Below are 20860 nucleotides of genomic sequence, written 5' to 3' on the forward strand. Positions count from 1 at the left end.
TAAAAGAAATCATACAAGATTCAGAAGGCAGTGGCTATTTTTGTTAGACACTGTTGTTGTTGGTCTTTCGGTTGCTTTCATTAATAAATTACATAAATCATTTACTCATTATAAACATAAACCTTATGTGTTTTTCTTCTTCGGCATGTACTTTTTTTCAATTTGTAGGTCATAATGTAAAATTCTGTATACTTTATATTAAAAAAGGTTCAATATGTGTTTAACAAGACATGTATACATGTATGCAGCATAATGCATCATGCTTTAAATAAATTTATGATGCTACCTGCTAATATATATATATATATAGAGAGAGAGAGAGAGAGAGAGATACATGGGTGTGTTCAAGCCAAACTGGGACTTTTGATAACAGAACAGGGTTGTGAGAGTAAAAACTCTCTATTCCTTTATACAATCCCCTGCTATACATCAGAGACATTGTTGGAGTGCCTGCTTCATTTCTGGCCTCCCAGGAGCTCCTTTGATGTCCCAAACATTGTGGAAATCACATGGAGGGAGGTCATGACTTAATGGGGGATGTGGTAACTCCTGTAATGTACCAGTAGTGTTTATGAAATGATTGCGTGTACAATCCCCACACACAGATGGGTCTCCTCCACAAGTTGGTAACAAGTTATTCATCGCTTTTTCAAGGACCAGGCATTTCACTCGCTAAATATTTGAAGGAACAACTGCAGTCGGCTCTGAGCCATCTCAGCTAGGATTATCATTCACAGATGTATGGCCTTTATTTAAAAGTCTCATCATCATAATGTGCTTAAAGTCCTCTGAAACTCTTCAGTAAAGAAGTAATATACAGGCGAGATGGGGAGTTGTAAGCCCATTAATCAATACTGGCCAGTTCAACCCCCTAAATATAATATGATGATTAATTTAAATTACCAACTGTTATAAAACATGATACAGTGGTTGGCTTTTCAATTTAATGTAATTCTCAAGCAAAAAGAATAATTGGTCATAAAAAAATGACTGGTTATTAGAGAAAAAAAGCAAAAAGAAATCTCTTCCCAACAGGAGGTTTGCTATTTTGTAATACTGGAGCAACAAATTGATGCATTACATATTTAATACTTTTATACAAAATAAAAAAATTTATGCTATTCAACTGCACTAGTTGTATAGGCTGTCTAGAGCATGGTGTTTGGTATGTCCATTTGTCTTAAAATTTATGTGAAACTTGCTATTTGAAAAAAATAATTGGCATGTGGAGTGGGGGATGGGGATTGTGTCCTCAGACACCCCTAAATGGGTGTATATATAAACCCCTAAATGTTGAACACAAAAAGCTACGCCCTTGATCAGCTGCCTACATATAGCATGTGTTGTCCAATCCAGTGTTTATTGTACAAGCTCCCTGGATACAGCACAACCCTGACCAGGACAAATCAGTAACAGAAAACAGATATAACCTGTTTTGTCTAAAAGATTTAAGCGGTGTTTAAAATAAGAAAACCCACAGTGATATGCATTTATGGCCTTTCAAACTGGACTGGAATTCACATGCATTTCAATTGTTTTTGACGTTTCTGAAGTAATTCAGACACAAGTAGCAAACATCAAGCTCATGTTTCACTACCACAATACCAAATACAGACTGCACAGCAGAGGAAACTGAATACTGAGATTAGCTGAGTTTGTTTTATTCAGACCTGGCCTGCTTGATTATTCAAGCAAATGATTTCAACTAAACACTTCTCAGGACACATAAAGAAATCTGCCATAGTGAAGACAGAACTTAGTTCACTCATTCAATAACCATAATTTGGGTAATAATTCCAAATCAATTAATAAAAAGGACAGAAAATTAGGCCTACAATTGGATGTTAAAATAAAAATAAGCATGAGTTAAATTAGATGGAAGTTGATTTATGTTCTCAAATCATTACAAATAACTCAACATTCAACCAACGCCTAACCAAGGATGCCATAATAAGCAAATCTTAACACACTTACCTGAAATGTATATTTCCTGTTTGGTCTGTGCTATAAAACAAATTTTCCACAAATAAAAACGTCACGCTGTACTTTATATTGGTTAAACTGGTGATGAGAAATTATCAAATCACAAGAAGATTGACTCATAAGAATGCTAAAAGACCCGGGTTTGATGTTAGAATGGCTGTATAACAAACGGCTCACTGAGCGATATGAAGTGCACTCGGTCTATAGTAAATAACCGTTATTTCCTAGCCTATGTAGTGCCCTTGTGTAGGGAATAGTCACGTGATTGGGATTCCGCTTCTCCCTCCTACTCGTCTAGGAGCTGGCTGACCTCTGACAGAGCGCCGCTTTCCGGCTCGCAAATACGGAAGCAGCATGGCGTCAAACACCGACATCTCCGAGCGCCAAAGAAGTGCACGGCAAAGACTGAGAATTATAGCCGGCCATTTGCAGAAAGGCGAGGGAAATGGACACATGGCGTTATCCACGCAAGAGTGTAAAGCCGAGACGCCCAGGTCCAACGCTGCTAAAGTGACTGCGGTGCCGAAAAGAAGGTAAGCGGAGAGGATGCGGGGCAGAGTGAGCACTCGGAGTGCATTTAGCCTAGCTACTGGAGCTAGCGCAAACTGCAAATGGTATTAACGTATTAAAACAGCCCTTTTTGTTTTGACACAGTTTGATGAAGATGTGCTCGTACTGCCGAGGTGACGTCCGAATGCACTAGTAGTTTGGTTAACTATGTTAATCAGATAATCTTCTAACTTTGGGCATGTGTTAATTAATATGAGTAGGAACAGTAATAGTAGCAGCTGTGTTCAGTGAGCAGAATACAAAGCTGCTGTCTCCAAACAACGTGTTCATTCATGCTGGGATGTGGGTGCGGTGGAGACACAGCTCTCTGTCTCTGTCTCAGGCACGGAGAAATCTGGAAGAATGAGCCAACACTCCGTCACTGATCTATAGGAAAGAGTGAACAAACTGTTAACTGTAAACTACACGCCCTTCCCCTAAACCTGTTGCATTGCAAACCAGGGTTTCACAGACTCTAGGTTTAAACCACACTGTTACTGATTGGTCAGGGAAAAAGTGTTGCTTAAAGTTTCAGCCGCAAGAGTTATCTGTGCACTCCTCTTAATAAGATGTTGTTTCCAACCAGAGCAGTGGTGATTTAACCATTAGGGCCCTTGAGCAAGGTGCTCATCCATCTCTGCTTCAGCTGCGCTGTATCATGGCTGAACCACTAACCTGACCCCAGCTACCCAAACAAGCTAAAATAGCCATTGGACATGCATTATAATTGAAATGGAATGAAAAAGAGGATAACACTCTTACTCTCTCACTCATCATCTATACCGCTTTATCCTGTATTCAGGGTTGCAGGGACATGGAGCCTATCCCAGGAGACTTAGGGAATAAGGCAGGGGACACCCTGGACAGGGTGCCAATCCATCATATAATATATATATATACACACACACACACACTCTCTCATTTACACACTGGAATTTGGGAACGCCAGTTAGCCTAACCTGCATATCTTTGGACTGTGTGAGGAAACTGGAGTACCCGGAGGAAACCCACCAAGCACGGAGAGAACATGAGGATAACAAACTGCATGAAATCAGCACCTTTGTGTCAATCATGTCTTACCCAAAAAAGCATGGTTTAATTGAACTGTACTGTTTTTACTGGCATCAAGCAAAGGTTTTACTCAGTGAGGTCTTCAATTAAGATATTTGACAAAGTAGAGGAAAAAACGTTATTTGTATGAAAAAATAATTTAAAACAATTCATATAAATGTTTACTTTGCTCACAAGTGTGAATTGTTTTACCTTTCAAATAATCCAATTCAATTTTATTTATATGGTCATTTTTTAAACAATTTTAACAATGGTCATTGTTACAGGGCAGCTTAACAGAACTTTTAAAAATGGTCGAAATGAGTATAAAATGTGTGAAGAAATATGTATAAATCATAATTATTAGTTTGTCCCTGATGAGCAAGCCAAGGGTGACAGTGAAAAACTCCCTGAGGTGGCAATAGGAAGAAACCCTAAGAGAAACCAGAGTCAACAGGGAACCCGTCCTCATTTGGGTGATAACGGATGGGGGTGATTGATTTGTCGGCATGCAGAGTGTTAGGAGGCTGGAAGTTCAATAAAACAGAAAAAGTGTTTAAGTAAATATGTCCTCCACTTCTATTATTGATAAAACTGTTTTTAGCTCTATGCATCAGCAGAGTCCACGACCATCTTAATGGTCTAGAGAAACCTCCATACAGTCAGTTGTTTTAATTTGTTTGTTTGCCCATGTTTTTGTGTGGTACTTTTTGTCTGTATATTTTTAGGAAAATATTAATTATTATTTATATATTTAGTTGTATTAATTCACTATGTATTCTGTTATTATTTACCCTTCTTCTGCCATGAACGTAGCATTTAATGCTGAGCATGGTGCTAAAATATAAATTATTCAGACCTAACAAGGACAGATATTGCCAGAATAAGAAAAGATTCCAATTTGCTGTTCTGTAATGCATGCGTATACTAATCAATAAATGCTTCCTTAAAAATAGTCTTTCTCTTCTATAGTGACAGCTTATGCGTTGGCTTGTGGTAATGCTGCATGAACGAGCGTGCAGTAATTGATGTAATGAAGCTTTTTACAATGTAATGTTTATTTACCGTTTTGGTAGGAGGCTTTAGTGTCAGTGCTTTGTAGCAGTCAGAGGTAAAGTTGTTTCTTTAAGGTTTCTAACACTAGAAATTATTACCAACACAGGGCGTTATAAATTGTAATGTCTTAGTATCAAGTTATGTTAAAATAACAATGTCTCAGTAAAACAATTGTAATGTCTCAGTGTCAAGTTGTTGTGTTACTTTAATAACTTTAAACAAAAGGGAATAAACACTAATGTCAGTGAGGGAAGGACTGATTACAGCTGTTGAGACTTAAGTGGCATTTAATATGGTAACAAGGTTAATATGGTAACAGCATAACATCACAACCATCTGACGTTAGGAAAAATAATCAACACTGTTTTTTTTTTCTTGTTCCTTGGATATGGTATTTGTTTCTTAAATAATCGATCAGTTGTTATTGCAAAAAGGGGGAGGGGGGTTCATCTTTTTGAGGCTCCAGATAAATTCTAATGAACAGAGTAATGACTTAGTGTTATTTCTTATAAAATTATTGTGTGTGAAGGGATTTTGCAATCACACTGGTTGCACGTTTTTTTGTGCATACCCAGCAGTCTAGGGGTTAAATTAGGAAGTAATGGTGGGAGAGCCGTTATACTTTCAGGCTTAATAAAGTGGGAACAGTTCTGTTGGTTATGTGTCACTATAAGAGAAAGGAAATGTAATGCAAATGGGTGTGATCTGTTTATCTCCTCAGGGCTTTATTTAAATGGCTGCACTTGTGTCCTTGTAAGGTTTTTAGCAAAGTTTCATGTTAAGGTTGCCATAAATCAATGGTGTGTAACTAATACTCTTACTGAAAGCTCTCGGACTTTAAAAACTGCCTGTTTATAAAATTATTACTAAATATTTAGTTTTAGTAGCAATATTCAATGCATACTCTTTTGTAAACTCTGTATTGTAATCGTGTGTGTACCTTTTTAATTTAGTCAGCAGAAGTTTCGACACACACTCACCTCTGATTGGCTAAGGGTTTTGGTGGCCTGACTTCAGCTTCCACAAAAGGCATGGTTCTCTCCTACTGTTTTAAATCAGTAGTGACATCTAGTGTCAGACACTGACAATCAGACCTTATTCCTAACCTGCATCATCTAAATTCAGCTTTATGGAGAATCTAGTAAATAAGCTGTTTCAGCAAACATGCTATTGGGGTTCATCGGACAAACCTACTGTATGAGAGAATATGCTTCTGATCTATTTAAAGAAAGTTCTTTAGGAGGTTTTTTTTTGGTACGGCTGCACGATTTAATAATAATAATAAAAAATTATTATAATATTTTGATGCATATAACAATTGTGATTTAAACTGCGACATTTAACTATTAAATGGACCATTTTTATTTATCTAGGCTAACAGTCATATTTATCTAGGCTGACAGTGAATAATGGCACAAATTATGACATTAAGAGGATGTTTGACTATTTTATCTCACACGTATTAAAAACCTTAAATTATTGACCAACTCCATAATTTTCAGCCTCTCTGTGTATTACCTGTAATTAATTGTAGCCTTTTGTGATTAATTGCACATTACATATATTAATCTCGATTTTTATGCATTTAATTGTGCAGCACTGTTTTTTAGACTAATTCTTCTTTTTATAATTCTGACGTACTTAATGTCAACTAATAAATGTTTATTTATTTATTTATTTATTTATTTATTTATTTATTCATGTTGCAATGACCAAAAGCTTAACACACTGGAATGATTCTTGTGCATTTAATGAACCGCAGAAGTAAGATAAATCCAACAAAGCTAAATAAAAGTTTGTTACAGTTTGTGATTTATTTTTCTTATATTAGTTGATGGTTTTATTTGTTGAAAGTTAGCTTTTTAGGCATGGCCGAATGACCACCATATTACAGGCCAGGTGCCCAGAGAATCGGGTTACTGACGCTAAGTGTCACTAAATGAGAGTTACTAATGGTACCAACCTTTAACGGCTTGAGAGACACTTGTCTTTGACCTAGAAATATGTCACTTAGGAAATTTAGGTCAGCATTTTATCATCTTATGTGTTAAATAGAGCATGTGAGAAGGAGATGGCTTTCATTTTTAATGTTCTTAGTATCCCTGTTCATTTCTCAAACAAAATATTCCATCTATAGCAGCATTTTCGGCTACATGATTTTAGTTTTGCTATTTTTTGTGTACCTCTTACAGGCATTTAGTGTATACAGCCACTGTCATGTTAAATGCTATCATGACATTTGCACAATGGGCTAATTTGTTTATAAAATTGTATTATTTTTATATTTGTTGATGTAGTCATTCTATTTGCAGTTATATTTCTAGATCAGATGTTGTTCCTTATATTTCATCAGCATGATGAGTTGTTTATTACAGGTTAAAATGTCATGCGTTGACATTAAGTTGTCATCCAGTAAGATAGATTATGTAAGATTATTATAAATATAGAAATATTATGCACATTGAAAGATTCTGTATGGAAAACCCTGAAAATTCTCAACAAGGCATGTGGTCTGTCTAGACCAAAAGTATTTTTGGTAAAATATTGTTATAAATTATTAATATAGTTTTTCATATAGAATATTTCAATCACTGTGGAATTCCTAACCTTAGTTTATGTAGATGATATTCAGTCATTTTTTTTCAGTATGCTGCCTTATTTAGATCCCGTAGGATTACTGTATCTAAGCTGAAGGCCAGAGCAAGTATAATCTCTTTTTATTTTGTTTTAATTGGCTACTCGTGTTAAATTCTTTATGAAATACTTTGTATAAGGTTAACATTTTTTTCCCTTAATCTGGGATCATTGGGTTTGGGGTTAATGTCTTGTTAAAAGGTCACTAAACTTAGAAATGTCCTGGTGCTTTCAGCATTCAGTCTGCTGTTAAAATTAGAGACAGCTCATGGGATCTGTTCCAAAATGCAATATTTTCTATGCAGTTCTCTCTAAACCTATTGAAACTGCAAGGACAATCGCTTATTACTAGAGACAATTGACCTTGAGATCAAAATGATTATAAATGAACGTATACTGTATATGTTGGATATACTGTATGTACAGTACCAGTGAAATGTATATATATGTATATATATAGTTTTGTTTTACAGTGTATATATAAAAACTGAAGACATTACAATTATGACAGAAGTAATATGAAATTATGTAGTCAACAAAAACATGTTAAATAACCCTAAATATGTTTTGTATTTTTAATTCTTTAAAGTAGCCACCTTTTGCTTTGACAGATTTGCAGACTCTTGGTATTCTGTCAGCCTTCTGAGGTAATTATCTGGAATGGTTTTCCAACAATCTTGAAGGAGTTCCCCCGAGGGGTTGAGTAGTATTTGGCTACTTTCCTTCACTCTCCGGTCCTAGTCATCCCAAACCATCTGAGTTGGATTTAGGTCAGGTGATTGTGGAGGCCAGATCATCTAATGTACTGTAGCACTCCATCACTCTCCTTCTTGGACAAATGGCTCTTACAGTACATAACCTAGAGGTTTGTTTGAGGTCATTGTCCTGTTATTGTTCTAATATTACCAGCAAAATACCCCCACAGTATCATCTTCTCGTGCTTGAATCGAATCAAGTGTGAAAGCTAGCTGAGAACGGAAGTTGATTGCTGTTTAGACACTAAAATCTTTCATTGGGGCGCACCACAGACACATAGACAGGAGGCAAGGTTGAGGAGAAAAAGGGTAATTTTATTAGGAAAAAAATGGGAAAAGGAAAGGGTTTTCAGGAGTGTGGAAGGAAAGAAGTGGTGAAATGAAGTGCAGGTGTGCAGCAAAAGGGGGCCTTGACGTGAAATGCAGTGACCTTTTTCTCTTCGGCAGCTGGATCACGAAGTCTGACTCTTGGCAAAGGTGAAAGTGCTGCGTCAGCTCCTTCAGTCCATTGGCGGCTGTCTGTGCAGTGATCAAACGGCAGTGCTCAGTCCACCTGCCTTTAAAATCGCTGGGGCACATCTCCCCACTCGTATGCCACTGTCTGTTTTAACATCTGCCATGCATTCTTCTTGCTCCCAAAACTCTGGACCTTGAGCAAAGCTCCATAGAGTACAGTAATAACAAGCATAGCATGAAATTATCTTTTTTTTTCTCTTCTTCTCTTGTGTTAAAGGGTGGCTCTTGGTCCAAGTAGGTGCATACTGCCACCTGCTAGTATTGAAGGGGGTAAATACACAAGTGTGTATAATAATAAACCTATAAGCGTGTTCTAATAATCCTATCCTCTGCGGCAGAGGTAGCTCTCGGTCTTTCTTTTTAGGGACATTCTTCATGAGAGCCAGTTTCACCATAGCGTTTGATGGTTTTGGCGACATTCTAAAGCAGAAAATGTTACAAATAAAACAAAATGTAGCTACTTTTAGACAATATAAATATAAAAAATATTCTGGGTTTTTTAACACTTTTTTGTTTACTACATAATTCCATACGTGTTCCTTCATAGTTTTGATATCTTCAATATTAGGATACAATGCTGAAAATAATAAAAATAAAGAAAACACACTGAAGGAGATGGCCAGTGTCTAAACCTATGTTTAGTGTTAAAGTTAGCCATTTTCGCTTTTACCCATTGCATATGAAAGTATAATGTTTTATAATTTAAACTGTAAACTAGCTGATACGTAGCTCAGTGGTTAAGGCATTGAACTGCTGATTTAAAGTTTTCAGGTTCAAACCCCAACACCACCAAGTTGTCACTGTTGGCCTCTTTGAGCAAGGGCCTTAACCCTCAGCTGCTGAGATAAGATGTATAATAAGATTAAAAGCTGTTACTCCGGTTAAGGGCATCTGCCAAATGACGTAAATGTAATGTATTATATAACAATGAGTTCATTATTTTCAAAAAACTACTATGAAAATGCAATATACGATTGTCTGATTCATTCTGCTTTTTATGAAGGACTTCTCTTAGTAGTTGTGTGGTGTCAGCAGAGTCCTGATGCTGGTTAATCCAGTGTTTTTTAGGATGACTGTGATCTGTAGGTTGCTGAGACCTGATACAGACCGGGGCCAATGGGCACTAGTGCTTTATCCCTGTCACCTCTTCTCAGTTATTTACCTTTATTCAGCATGCCCTGCGTTCGTCACTATTCATATGCCTGTCACTCCACATGCAGCTTATGAGTTATGCCACAGGAGCAGAGATAAAATCATGAGTTATGCTGGTTATTTATTCTGCTCTCTCACTCATGTCCATGCTCTCTGAACTGATTTAAAGCACATACACACCTTTCTCTTTCTTGTTCTTTCAGAATGGATTGCTCATAAAGCCAGGTGTACTGTAGCTTTATTAAAAATAGTACAAATTGATGTTTTTAGCATGTTGCATCTTATTTATCTTATTTAAAAAAAAAATTTAATCATTCATTTTATTTGAATGTTAGGCTGCAAACATACAGAAACATTATCAAACACTTTCTTTACCGTCTCATCCATACAGTTGCCAGAAAAAATGGGTTAATATCAGTTTTTCCTGACATTTAATCCTAGTAAACATTCCCTTCCTTAGGTCACTGCTTCATTTTAAGAATGTGAAATGACAATAATAGTAGAGATAAAGATTTCAGCTATACTGTATTTCTTTATTCACATTTCCAGTAGGTCAGAAGTTTACATACACCTAGTATATGTTAGCATTGCCTTTATATTTTTTAACATGGGTCAAACCTTTCATGTAGGCTACCTCAGGCTTCTTACAATAAGCTCCTGGAATTTTAACACAATCCTCCTGACCAAAATGAACATTTTCTGCACAATAAACACTCCCGGATTTGGCCTAAACCCCCCTCGTATATTTACAGATGACTAGGGAAGTGAATATGTTCAAGGTGTTTGTTTAATTGGAGTTGTTGTCTATAATTAAGTGGTTTGTTTTCACAATTTGAACAGCAGGTTTATGGTGACATTTCTGGGGCAGTCCTCTAACACGGATCCAAAAACTCTGTTTCCGAATGTGTGTGCAGCCAAACCTCTAAAATTAGATCATTTATAGTTTGACAAGTGCGTCAGTGTATAGATCAGTCCATTTGTTCACTAAAGTGCCGGTTGCATGTTCTGAATGTTTGGTTGATCTTGGTGCTTTCAAGAGCATCATGCAATATGCATTATGAAATCAGTTTATAGCCAGATTAACTGTACATTAGAGGTTATATTATGCAGGCCCATCAGCTCATTACAAAGGACAACAGTATGATTTTATTAATTCTGACACCCCTCTACTTTTGTCTGTCTGTCTGTGTGTGTGTGCGTGTCTCTCTCTCTCTCTCTCTCTCTTTCTCTCTCTTTCCTCCTTTTCAGGCAAGAAACGATGAAGTGGAATGGCTGGGGTTACAGTGATTCCCGTTTTTTTTTTAACAAGAAGGGCCAGGCAGAGTTTACAGGCAGAAGGTTAGTATGCACATTTGTGAGTAAAGAAAACTTGCATTTTCAAAGTTGCACGTTCTGCCCTTTGTGGTAGAAAAATGTAATTGCAACGTACATTATTATGGAGCATTTTTGTCCCTGGACTTAACAATACTATTTTGTTCATTCTAGAAACTAAAACATGGGATCTTAAACATGATGTGAAAATATGAGGAATATAAAAGTACATTTTTATTGTCTTGTAGCAGACTGGAGTCGATCTGTGAGAAATATCGGTGTCTCTCCATATGGTTCGGCACACAAATGAACCAAGGATTATTGGCAAGGTTTAACAGTAATAGTACCCAATACAGATTTTGATTTCCTGAGTGTTTTTGCACATGCACAAATACTATTGTCATGTGCTTAAACTGCCTTTTGTGTGCACACAAACTGTATTTTCATTCTCTCTCTCATGCTCTCTCTGCTCAGCAGGATTGCCAGATCACATTGACACAAAACATGCCTTTTATTTTGTTTTTTCATTCTTTTTGTTCAAAAGAATGTGGTCAGTACCCTTTTCCCTTACATAACTGTGAATGCAAAATATACATAAAAAGAAAGAGAACAAGAACATTAAATTTTAAAAAGACTCCTTATGCCTCATATTGTAATTTAATTCAACAATTGTGTGTATAATATTTCATTTAAACAATAAAACATAAACAATGTTGTTTGGAAATCTTGGGGAAAAAGTTCCTTGTGTTCTATAAGTTCTATAAAATTCTATTCATCTCTCTTTTTTTCTGAAACTAAAAAATGATCAGATCCTTGACTCAGAAACCATGATCCAATCCAAACTTGAGTTTTGTGGGTTAATTTTTTACCCATTATTTTTTTTATGGTAGCTAAATGACATGTAAAAATGACATTGTAAAATGGAGAACATTTTCTTTATCCCTGCAGAAATGTAGTGAGCACCACCAACCACACAGTTTGTGTTAACCCTGCCCAGGGTTTGTTCTCAATTCAGAGTGGTGTGCTGGTGCCATCTAGTGTTTAGGTTTATACTTTGCTCTGTCTTTTTACGAGAAAGTCTATTCTATTTCCGTATTATTAGTTCTCTTTATATACCACAGAACTTAATTGTGCTTAAAAGTTGACTTTATAAAGCTGTTAAGTTCACAGTGTTTCAGTGATGGATCTTGGCCAACTATGTGGGAGGCCTGGGCTGGGTTCCGCACCCAGCCACTGAAGTTACACTAGTCAGTGCACTCTTCTTCCCAGACCTAAGCGGGGATAAAATGGGAGTGTTGCATCAGGACATCATTGTAAAACCTGTGCCAAATACTTTTTTTTTTTCTGTTGTTACCCCAACTGAGAGGCCAAAAGACGAACAGCAACAAGCTGTTAAGCTGTAAATGTTCACACTAGTAAGTGTCAGACAAAGATTAAATTTTGACAAACAATTAAAATTTTTGTGACTATTTTTGTGTTTCTTGCATGCAGCAAGCAACATTTGAACTGAGATTTTCTTGATCCTGTGCTAGTTTAGTCTGAAGAATTAAAACAACAAATCCAAATTATTTTCTTCAATGATTATTCCTATGGAAATCTCTTTGGATTGTGTAAACACACAGGTAAAAGTAACCACTCACTACACAGCCACAAGAGATGTGCTATAAATTACATGACTGAAGTTTTTTGTAGATCGTAGGTTGCTAGTGTTAATGTAAGTTGTTGTGTATGTTGATTTTCAACCTCAGAGAGACTGATGTAATAAGTAAAGGTTTTGGAACAGAGGAGATTCTCACATAGGCAGTGAGATCGATGACTGGTCTCAACTTCACTTACTGCACGACTCTTTTAATCTGCCGAGAGAAACAAGGCAACTCTCACATTCTGGTTTTATTTCTCTTGATATTGATTGAAGTGAGACAGGAAAGGCGATTATACTTATCCTTGTTCCTTCCCCATCCACCCCCCCCCCTCCCTGTCCCTCCTGCCTATGTGTGAGTTTACACTCTGTTGAACAGAACCTCTGGTCAGTGTTTAGGAGAACCCCAGTCTCAGTTTTGAAATGAGCTGTAGGAGCGAGTATCCATATCTTGTCAGCATCAGAGATGCTACTTGGTCATTTTGGGACTTTAACTGTGTGGGATCTGAAGCAGATTTATTATTATTTTTTTAAACATCATAGTATATGGTATGTCATAAGCTGTACTTGTCCTGGTTCTCGCTATAGGTATCGACTAAGTGGTTTGATTATCCCCAGTCTAAGGGACTGGATGGAAAGTACATTTGGTGCCAACCTACAACATAAAAGCCCAGCTACAGTAAGTCTGCACCTCTCTCACCTGGTACTAGTAAAGATTTGTGTGCATTTGTGTGGGCACACATAACTCTTATCTCATGTCCCAGGCAACTTTGAACATGAGTGCGGTCCCACCCCCGAACCTGAACGAGCTGTTTGTGGAGGAGGTAAAGGCTGCCGGTGTGGCCCTGTCATCTGACCCAGAGGACAGAGTGTTTCGCTCTCATGGTAATGAACGAACGAAAATGCCTTGGTTAGTTGTTTCACACAGAACTCTCATGAATCAGGAATGTTTTAGCTGAAACAGAGACCTTTACATACATAGAGACAGATTTCATTCCATTTTATCGTGTCCTAGGGTAAGTTGTGTGTTACTGGGAATGATTCTTTCTATTCTGCAGTGATGAAACAGTGCTCTGTTTCTCCACACAGGTCACTGTCTTCATGAGATCTATGCACTGAGGGAGGGGAGAATTGGAAGAATACCAGACCTAGTGGTGTGGCCAAGTGAGTACTTTGAAGCTTGTGTATGTTTCCATGCGCACATGGGCGCACATGCTTTGCTGTGATCTTTTGATCATGTAAGAGCACAACAGGGAGCACCTGAAATAAACTGGATCAGCAATTTGCTAAACACTAAAATGTTACAAAGCAGTTCCAAGGTACATATTTTAATCCTGAGCTCTGGTTAATGTGAGTGGTGTTGCACAATTTCCTGGTGTCCATGTGGGTTTTTCTCCAGGTTCTCTGTTTTCCTCTCACTTTCAAAATCAGGCTGGTAGATAGATTGGGTATGCTAAATGTAAATTGCCTTTTATTGTGAATAAGTGCACAAAATGTATGTGGCTGCTCCCATCTGGGGTGTGTTCCCACCATGCAACCAGTGTTTCTATGATATGCTCCAGATCCATTAAGAACTCAACCAGGATGCAAATTTTTTTTTTTTTACTAAAAATGACTGAATAAATAAGTGAATGATTATAAAATGATCACTTTTTAAAATGCAAATAAATCTCAGTAGATTCTACTAAATCCTAGACCTCGTGTTACTTCAATAGTCTATTAGTAGATTTACAGTCTTATAAACGAGCTCCATTCATTTGCTCTGCAACATCTGGAAGCAATGTAGGCAAAAGTATAGGCACATGTTCACTTAGGTTTCTTAATATTTATAAACATTATGAACTAATTAAGCAAATCATGGTTATTTAGCCTGACTTAACTCAGAGATTCTCGGCTCCTACCTTCTACTCCCTTCCACTTAATTACAATGTTATGATTAAAGCATATCTTTACTATAACTTAAAAGGAAGACTATTTTTCACAGACCTTTTTCTCAGGGAACAACCACTAGCACTGTTATTAGAGATAATTCCCATAATAAAGGAGATACTGTTGACACATGACATAGCCTATTACATTTATTCATTTAAAGATCTTTCCTTAATGTGTGTTTCCACTCAGCTGCAGCTCCTTGAACGATTCAGAACCTCTAAAAACTTTAATCTGAAAAACCTCTGAGCTGATGCTTGAGCAGCTTGTTTTTAATATTTCAACATTAAGGATCTCAAACTCCTCTGCTGCCTTTGCTCCAGTGGTGAGAGACACTTACCAGCAATTTATCAAACTCCTTTAATATTCAGGAGTGTTTAGTTTTATTCCGTTTTTAAACTGTGTTTGGAGCAGTTGTACTTGGAATGTGAGACATACATTGGTCAGCAATAACATTAAAACGAAAAACATTATGCCCAATGCAGTGAAACCACGGATTGTGAGTAACAAGCTTTGAGATGGTTCCACAAGAGAGGCAAAGATTTTTAATAAATTTTCACTTTTTGGAGTATCGAGTGTCATGTATCATGCATGTGTTTCTTGTTTTGACGCTGAGCGTCACATGATCACAACTAAGCCAACGTTTTTTCTCTCTTGCGATGCCGAATTGTGGGTAATCGGCTCCCCTTACTGGTATAATCAACATCTGTGCACGTGTATGCTGTTTTACTAGAACAGCGTGACCACGTGTGTGCGTAAAACAGATTTTATGTCTCATTAGAGAGGTTAAAGATCCATTCTCTCTCTGTATCAGTCTGCTCTTTGTGTCTGTGTGCGTGCGCATCATTGGACACCGTGCCCCACACACACACACACATACACACCCGCAGACCCCTCTTCTTTTCGCCTTCACAGACACACACTCTTTCTCTCTGCTCTACTCAGAAACACTGCTCTGTTACGATTCTTTTCAAAGTTAAAGTGCAGGTTAATTTGTTTTATTTTTAATTTACAGCAGTGATTTTGTTACTGTGTCACTCAATCGAGTGTCGTTAGAGAGATTTCTTGTTCATTTATCAGACAAAACAGTGTTTTCCTGGTGTGCAGGTGTGTGTGAAAACAGTGGCAGAAGGGTAACTGTGTAAGATCAGAAGGGGAAGAGGGGAGCTTACTTTAGATTCACACACACACACATACACAGCACTTGTGCGCATAAACGGAAACACTTATCTGTCTGGATTTATTTTTACTTTTATTTTTAAAGGTAAAGTGCAGGTTAATTTGTTTTATTTTACCTCATATTTTGTGTTGATTATTTTTATGTATTCATTTTTTGGGGGCTGTGGAACGATAATTTGAGTTTGCATTATTTCTTAAGGGAAAATTAGATTTCATGAGGGGTTTTGAAATATGAGCCAGCTTCCAGAACAAATTATGTTTGCAATCCAAAGTTCCACTGTATATTGTAGATTCTCTTGTGACACCGGGCAGCTCTAGCCACAAAATCTTAGACGGTGTGCTGTGGTTGCTGCCACCATGAAGTTAGCGGAGAAAATTCTTTGGATGCTGTGGGTTGCGGTGAGGGGCCTCCATGGATTCTACTTGTTTATCCAGGACATTCCTTGATCGGACTGAGATCTGGGGCATTTGAAAGCCGGGTCAACAACCTTGAACTCTTTGCCTGCTAAACCCCATACACAGTAGGCTGTGATGCCCTGGATGTTTTATCATGGGTACCCTTTTATCATGAACAGAATTAATGTTTTTTAGCAATTTGTTCTATGTTAACTTTTTCTGTTGGATCGGACCAGACAGGCAAGCCTTTGGTCACCACAGGCATAGATGATCCTTAAATGCCCATGATCCTGTCACCCTTTTACTGGTTTATAATTGATTAGAACCAGTTAATGTTGTGGCTGATCAGTGTATAATGCATTTATGTAGTTATTCCTGTAGTGTTTTATGGCTCCTCTGCTGTAATTATATTGCCTGTTTTATTTAGTTACAGTAATAATCATGTTTTACAAGGGACTGCACAAGCACTGGATGAACCAAAAAGGAAAAAATTAATTTGTTGATATATATATGTAATATATGGTTTGCGTATGCAGTAAGAAAGCTGCAGGCATATCAAAGGGTTAATCTCCAGCTAGCTGCATCAGCAGATAGGCTGCTTGTTAATATTCATGAGTGTGTGTTTTAATGAGACATGTCAGAAGGATGTTTGACATGGCATAAAATGCTGGCTGTTTAAATTGCTGCTTTCGGATGGATCTGTTTTACCATGGAAATGAGCTCTGAGCACTAGATCATACTTGAGTCCCAAATGGCCAGAGAACAACTTATTCCATATCACACTGAGCTTGTACATTTTAAGCTGTGCTTGCGACAGTTCTTGATTAAATCTTGGGTTTTTCCTAACACTGTTTTATCCCTAAGCAACTGACTGCTATTTCCATTAGCTTTTGCAAACCTCAAACAAGGGGAAAAATATGCAATATAGCTGTATCTGCTTCAGTCTGAACCGTTAGATTTTTTTTTTTTTTTTTTTTTTTGAGGTAGACCTACATCTCATTAGAGCTAAAGAGCAAGTCCTTCATTAGGCAGTTACATCATCTGTAAGCCTGCAGAAAAGCAACATTGACTGTGCTGTGTCTGCGTTTGTGTTAGATAATTGGCCATACCTTTAATACTTTTGGATGTCGAGCACTCCTAAAGTTCACTCCTTTTGCCCTTTAAATGGATGGAGTACTTTCCAAAAAGGTTTAGTCATTGCAGGTTGCTGGATGAGCAGCAAAAATGCAGAGGAAAAAAAGAGGCGTGTTCAGGCTGTGTGGGATGTTTTCTTGCTTTACATATATTCAGGGTGGGCGGGGCAGACACTCTTATTGGTTACAGATGGAAAAAAAATCATCCTGCCCACAGAGAAGGAGGAGAGACAACTCCATTTTCTTTGTCCTCCCACTTCTCACACAAGCAAAAGAAATGTCTCATTGTGTCCTTATCAGTGATAAAGTCTGGACATGGCTGTGCCTCTGTAACAGGCTTTATGTGTGTTGTGCTGTGTACAGGCTGTCACGATGATGTAGTGAAGATTGTGGAGCTGGCCTGCAAGCACAACGTGTGTTTGATACCATACGGAGGTGAGCATCCAACCCAGAATGCAACAGTTAAACTCTCTTACCCTCTGAAACTACTGACAAGTTCCTTTGTACCCTTTTTTTTTTTTTTTACTAAATACTGCTGAATAAAATTTGTCAATACCGTGGCTTTCTCTTTTCTCAGGTGGTACAAGTGTGTCCAGCGCTCTAGAGTGCCCCCCTGAGGAAATGCGATCAATTGTCTCTCTAGACACTTCTCAAATGGTGGGCACTTGCATACATACTGAGTACTTACACACACATAATGGCAACTGACTTTAGGCTAAAGCTCATATGAATCAATGTACAAGACTGATAAAGGCTTCCATGTTGCCTGTGAGGACTGTTTGCTAACACTGATTTATGTAGCACTTTGGGGCCTGCACTTAGCTCTCTCTCTCTTTCTCTCAGTCTCTCTCGCTCTCGTTCGCTCTCTCTGTGACCTGTGTCAGAGGTCGTGAGGTTGAGAGGGTGGGACATGAAAGGCAGCACATGCCAGGAGTGGCTGGTTTATGAGCTCAGCCAGATGATTGATGGTTAAGAGTGAAGCTCATGCTGAGAGTATTCCATATCGTGAGCAACATTTGACCCTAGCAAGGAATTGTGGGATTGGGCCATAAAGCAGAGTTAACTTTTTAACCCTGTGACGGGTGCCATCGTAGCATGATTAGAATGTCAAGAGCCTCTTGTTGTTGTTATTAAACTAGAATGGCTTTTATTCTTTTTTTTTTTTTAAAGCAACTAACACACAGATTAGAGATTCCAGAAGATCATGCAAACATTCATTTTACTGTAATAGAGCGCATTTGTGGAAAAGTTTTCTTAGTGCAGGATGAAATACTGCATCAAATACCTTTTTTTCAGTTCTTTTTTTTTTTTTTTTTGGCTTGTTGCTCAGGTCACAGGGTCCATCTGTCCTCAGCTCCTGTGGAAAAATCCCGCCACCTGATCCCTGTGCTTTCATTTTCCTTATCAAAAAGCAAGCTCTTTTCTTTTTGGAAGGTTTATACCTTGGTTTAAATTTGTTCTGTGTGTTTACCCTAACACACACACACACACACAAACCCTGGCTCTTGTAAAGTGTGCTAAGCCCAAACAACTGGACTGAATTTAAGGACTGTAATTCAGACAGATGGACAACTTTATGGAGTAGTGTAGACAGACACTGATATACACTGTCAACACAAGCACATTTTAATCAAAATCTTACTCTGGCTCCTTTTTGACCCTCTTCCTTTCGATTCCCCTCTGTCTCCCTCCTTCCCTTACTCATTCTCTCTGTTTTTTCTCTCTCACATGTCTGTAGTACAAGTCTGCTTTTAATTTCTTGGCAAAAGAATTGAACAATTTTATGATTTATGCTAGTCCCCCACCCACCTACCCCCCCCTTTCTTACTTTTTTCCAGAACCGAATATTATGGATTGATGAGAAGAACCTAACGGCCCATATCGAGGCTGGCATCATTGGCCAGGACCTGGAAAGGCAGGTTAGTGCCTTGAGTGAATTTGTTCTCCCTGAGCATCTGAGTGTGCAGCTATCACTCTGCACATTTAGTTTTAACATGTGGATTGAGAGGCAGAGACTGGCACAGAGTTGGTGGGGTGTTTTTTTTGCATACTATTACCCACACACACTGAGCAGATGGCACCATCAAACTAATGCAGAAAAATGGCCTCTAGTATAATATAGAAGTGTGTGCGTGATGCATGTTAACAAGCCTATCACACACTCACATGTGGGTGTTTTTGCAGCATTTTGAGTGCACAGATGGTATGCTGTTAAGAAGCGTGTTTCCAAGGGGGTTTGGTAGTAAAACTGGGGTTGTGTGCATTCACTTCACCTGTGTGTGTATATGTGTGTTTTCCTCAGTTGAATGAGAGTGGCTATTGCACTGGACATGAGCCTGACTCAATGGAGTTTAGTTCTCTTGGAGGCTGGGTGGCTACACGTGCGTCAGGAATGAAGAAAAATATCTACGGCAACATCGAAGACCTGGTGCACAGCCTTTATCACCTTTACCACCCGCACATTATGATTAAATCAGACACAACACATACACAGTCATGATCCCCCTCTTTTAATTATATGTTTGTTTGTGTAAAAACATATTAAAAATCATCGGATTATAGCAGATCTCCGTAGTAGTAGTATACAACCTCAGATGATCAACAACATGTAGTCTATTTCACATCCTTATTTATTTGACAAAAATTGAGCCACTAAGAAAAAAACCATGTGGGCAATACTAAGTACCCACATGATTAGCTTGTAATGTAAAGTCTGTATGACTTTTTCAGTCTCTCACATTGCCGTGGAGGATTTCTGGCCCATTCTTCTTGCAATGTTGCTCCCGTTCAATGTGGTTTTTGGTCGTTTGCTTATGCAAAGCTCTCTTAAGGTCCTGCCATAGCATTTGAATTGAGGTGAGGTCTGGACTTTGACTCTGCCATTCCAAAACCTTGATTTTATTTTCATTTATTCTGGTGTAGATTTACGGGTGTGCTTTGGATCATTGTGCTGTTGCATAAGCCAGAGTTACCCAAGCTTTAGTTGTTGGACAGGTGGCCTCACATTTGCCTCTAGAATACTCTGGTATGCAGAGGAGGTCATGGTCAATTAGATGACTGCAAGGTGCACGGCTGCTGTGGCTGCAAAACAAGTCCAAATCTTCATCCCTTCAACATTTCGCTGCAATGCTTTTTTTTTTTTTTTTGCCAAACATTACGCTGGGAATTAAGGCCAAACAACTAAGACCATTTTTTTTGCCTTTCCTTCTTGGCATTGTATTAACACACACCTGAATGCTCCAGACTAGCAAACTGCCAAAACCTTTGCTTTTATAGCGGTCTCCACACCTGCTGATGACCAGTTAATAAAGGGCTGACGCTACAGCAGCACCTGGCTACAACTTGTCCACATACTGTAAGTCCTGTGAAAGCAGTAGGTACATAGCAAAAAAAAAAAAAAAGGACATGCCTGCAACAGTCATTTTTGTTAAATAATTGCACAGTAAAAAATATATGTACAAGTTGTTTCTCTGAGGTTGTGTTTGTTTTTACACCAAAAAAAAAGAAAAGAGGGGTTACTAACTTTTGAACATGACACATTTGTACACACACTAAATTCAGCCAAATATTGAACATCT

The 20860-nt window shown here is 38.0% G+C and overlaps 1 protein-coding gene across 1 annotated transcript in view; it reads left to right on the plus strand.

The window, feature by feature from the left end:
* The first annotated feature begins 2295 nt into the window (after positions 1 to 2295).
* Positions 2296 to 20860, plus strand: part of agps (alkylglycerone phosphate synthase) — a 41886-nt gene continuing 23321 nt past the window's right edge. Inside the window, exons 1-9 of the mRNA XM_053496515.1 lie at positions 2296 to 2516; positions 10944 to 11033; positions 13234 to 13324; positions 13410 to 13530; positions 13735 to 13809; positions 17646 to 17717; positions 17860 to 17939; positions 19121 to 19201; positions 19585 to 19710. Of these exons, the coding sequence (XP_053352490.1) occupies positions 2338 to 2516; positions 10944 to 11033; positions 13234 to 13324; positions 13410 to 13530; positions 13735 to 13809; positions 17646 to 17717; positions 17860 to 17939; positions 19121 to 19201; positions 19585 to 19710 (915 nt within the window). The 5' untranslated portion in view covers positions 2296 to 2337. The remainder of the gene's footprint in view (positions 2517 to 10943; positions 11034 to 13233; positions 13325 to 13409; positions 13531 to 13734; positions 13810 to 17645; positions 17718 to 17859; positions 17940 to 19120; positions 19202 to 19584; positions 19711 to 20860) is intronic.

Source organism: Clarias gariepinus, chromosome 5 (assembly GCF_024256425.1).
Source record: "Clarias gariepinus isolate MV-2021 ecotype Netherlands chromosome 5, CGAR_prim_01v2, whole genome shotgun sequence".
NCBI classification, from domain to species: Eukaryota; Metazoa; Chordata; class Actinopteri; order Siluriformes; family Clariidae; genus Clarias; species Clarias gariepinus.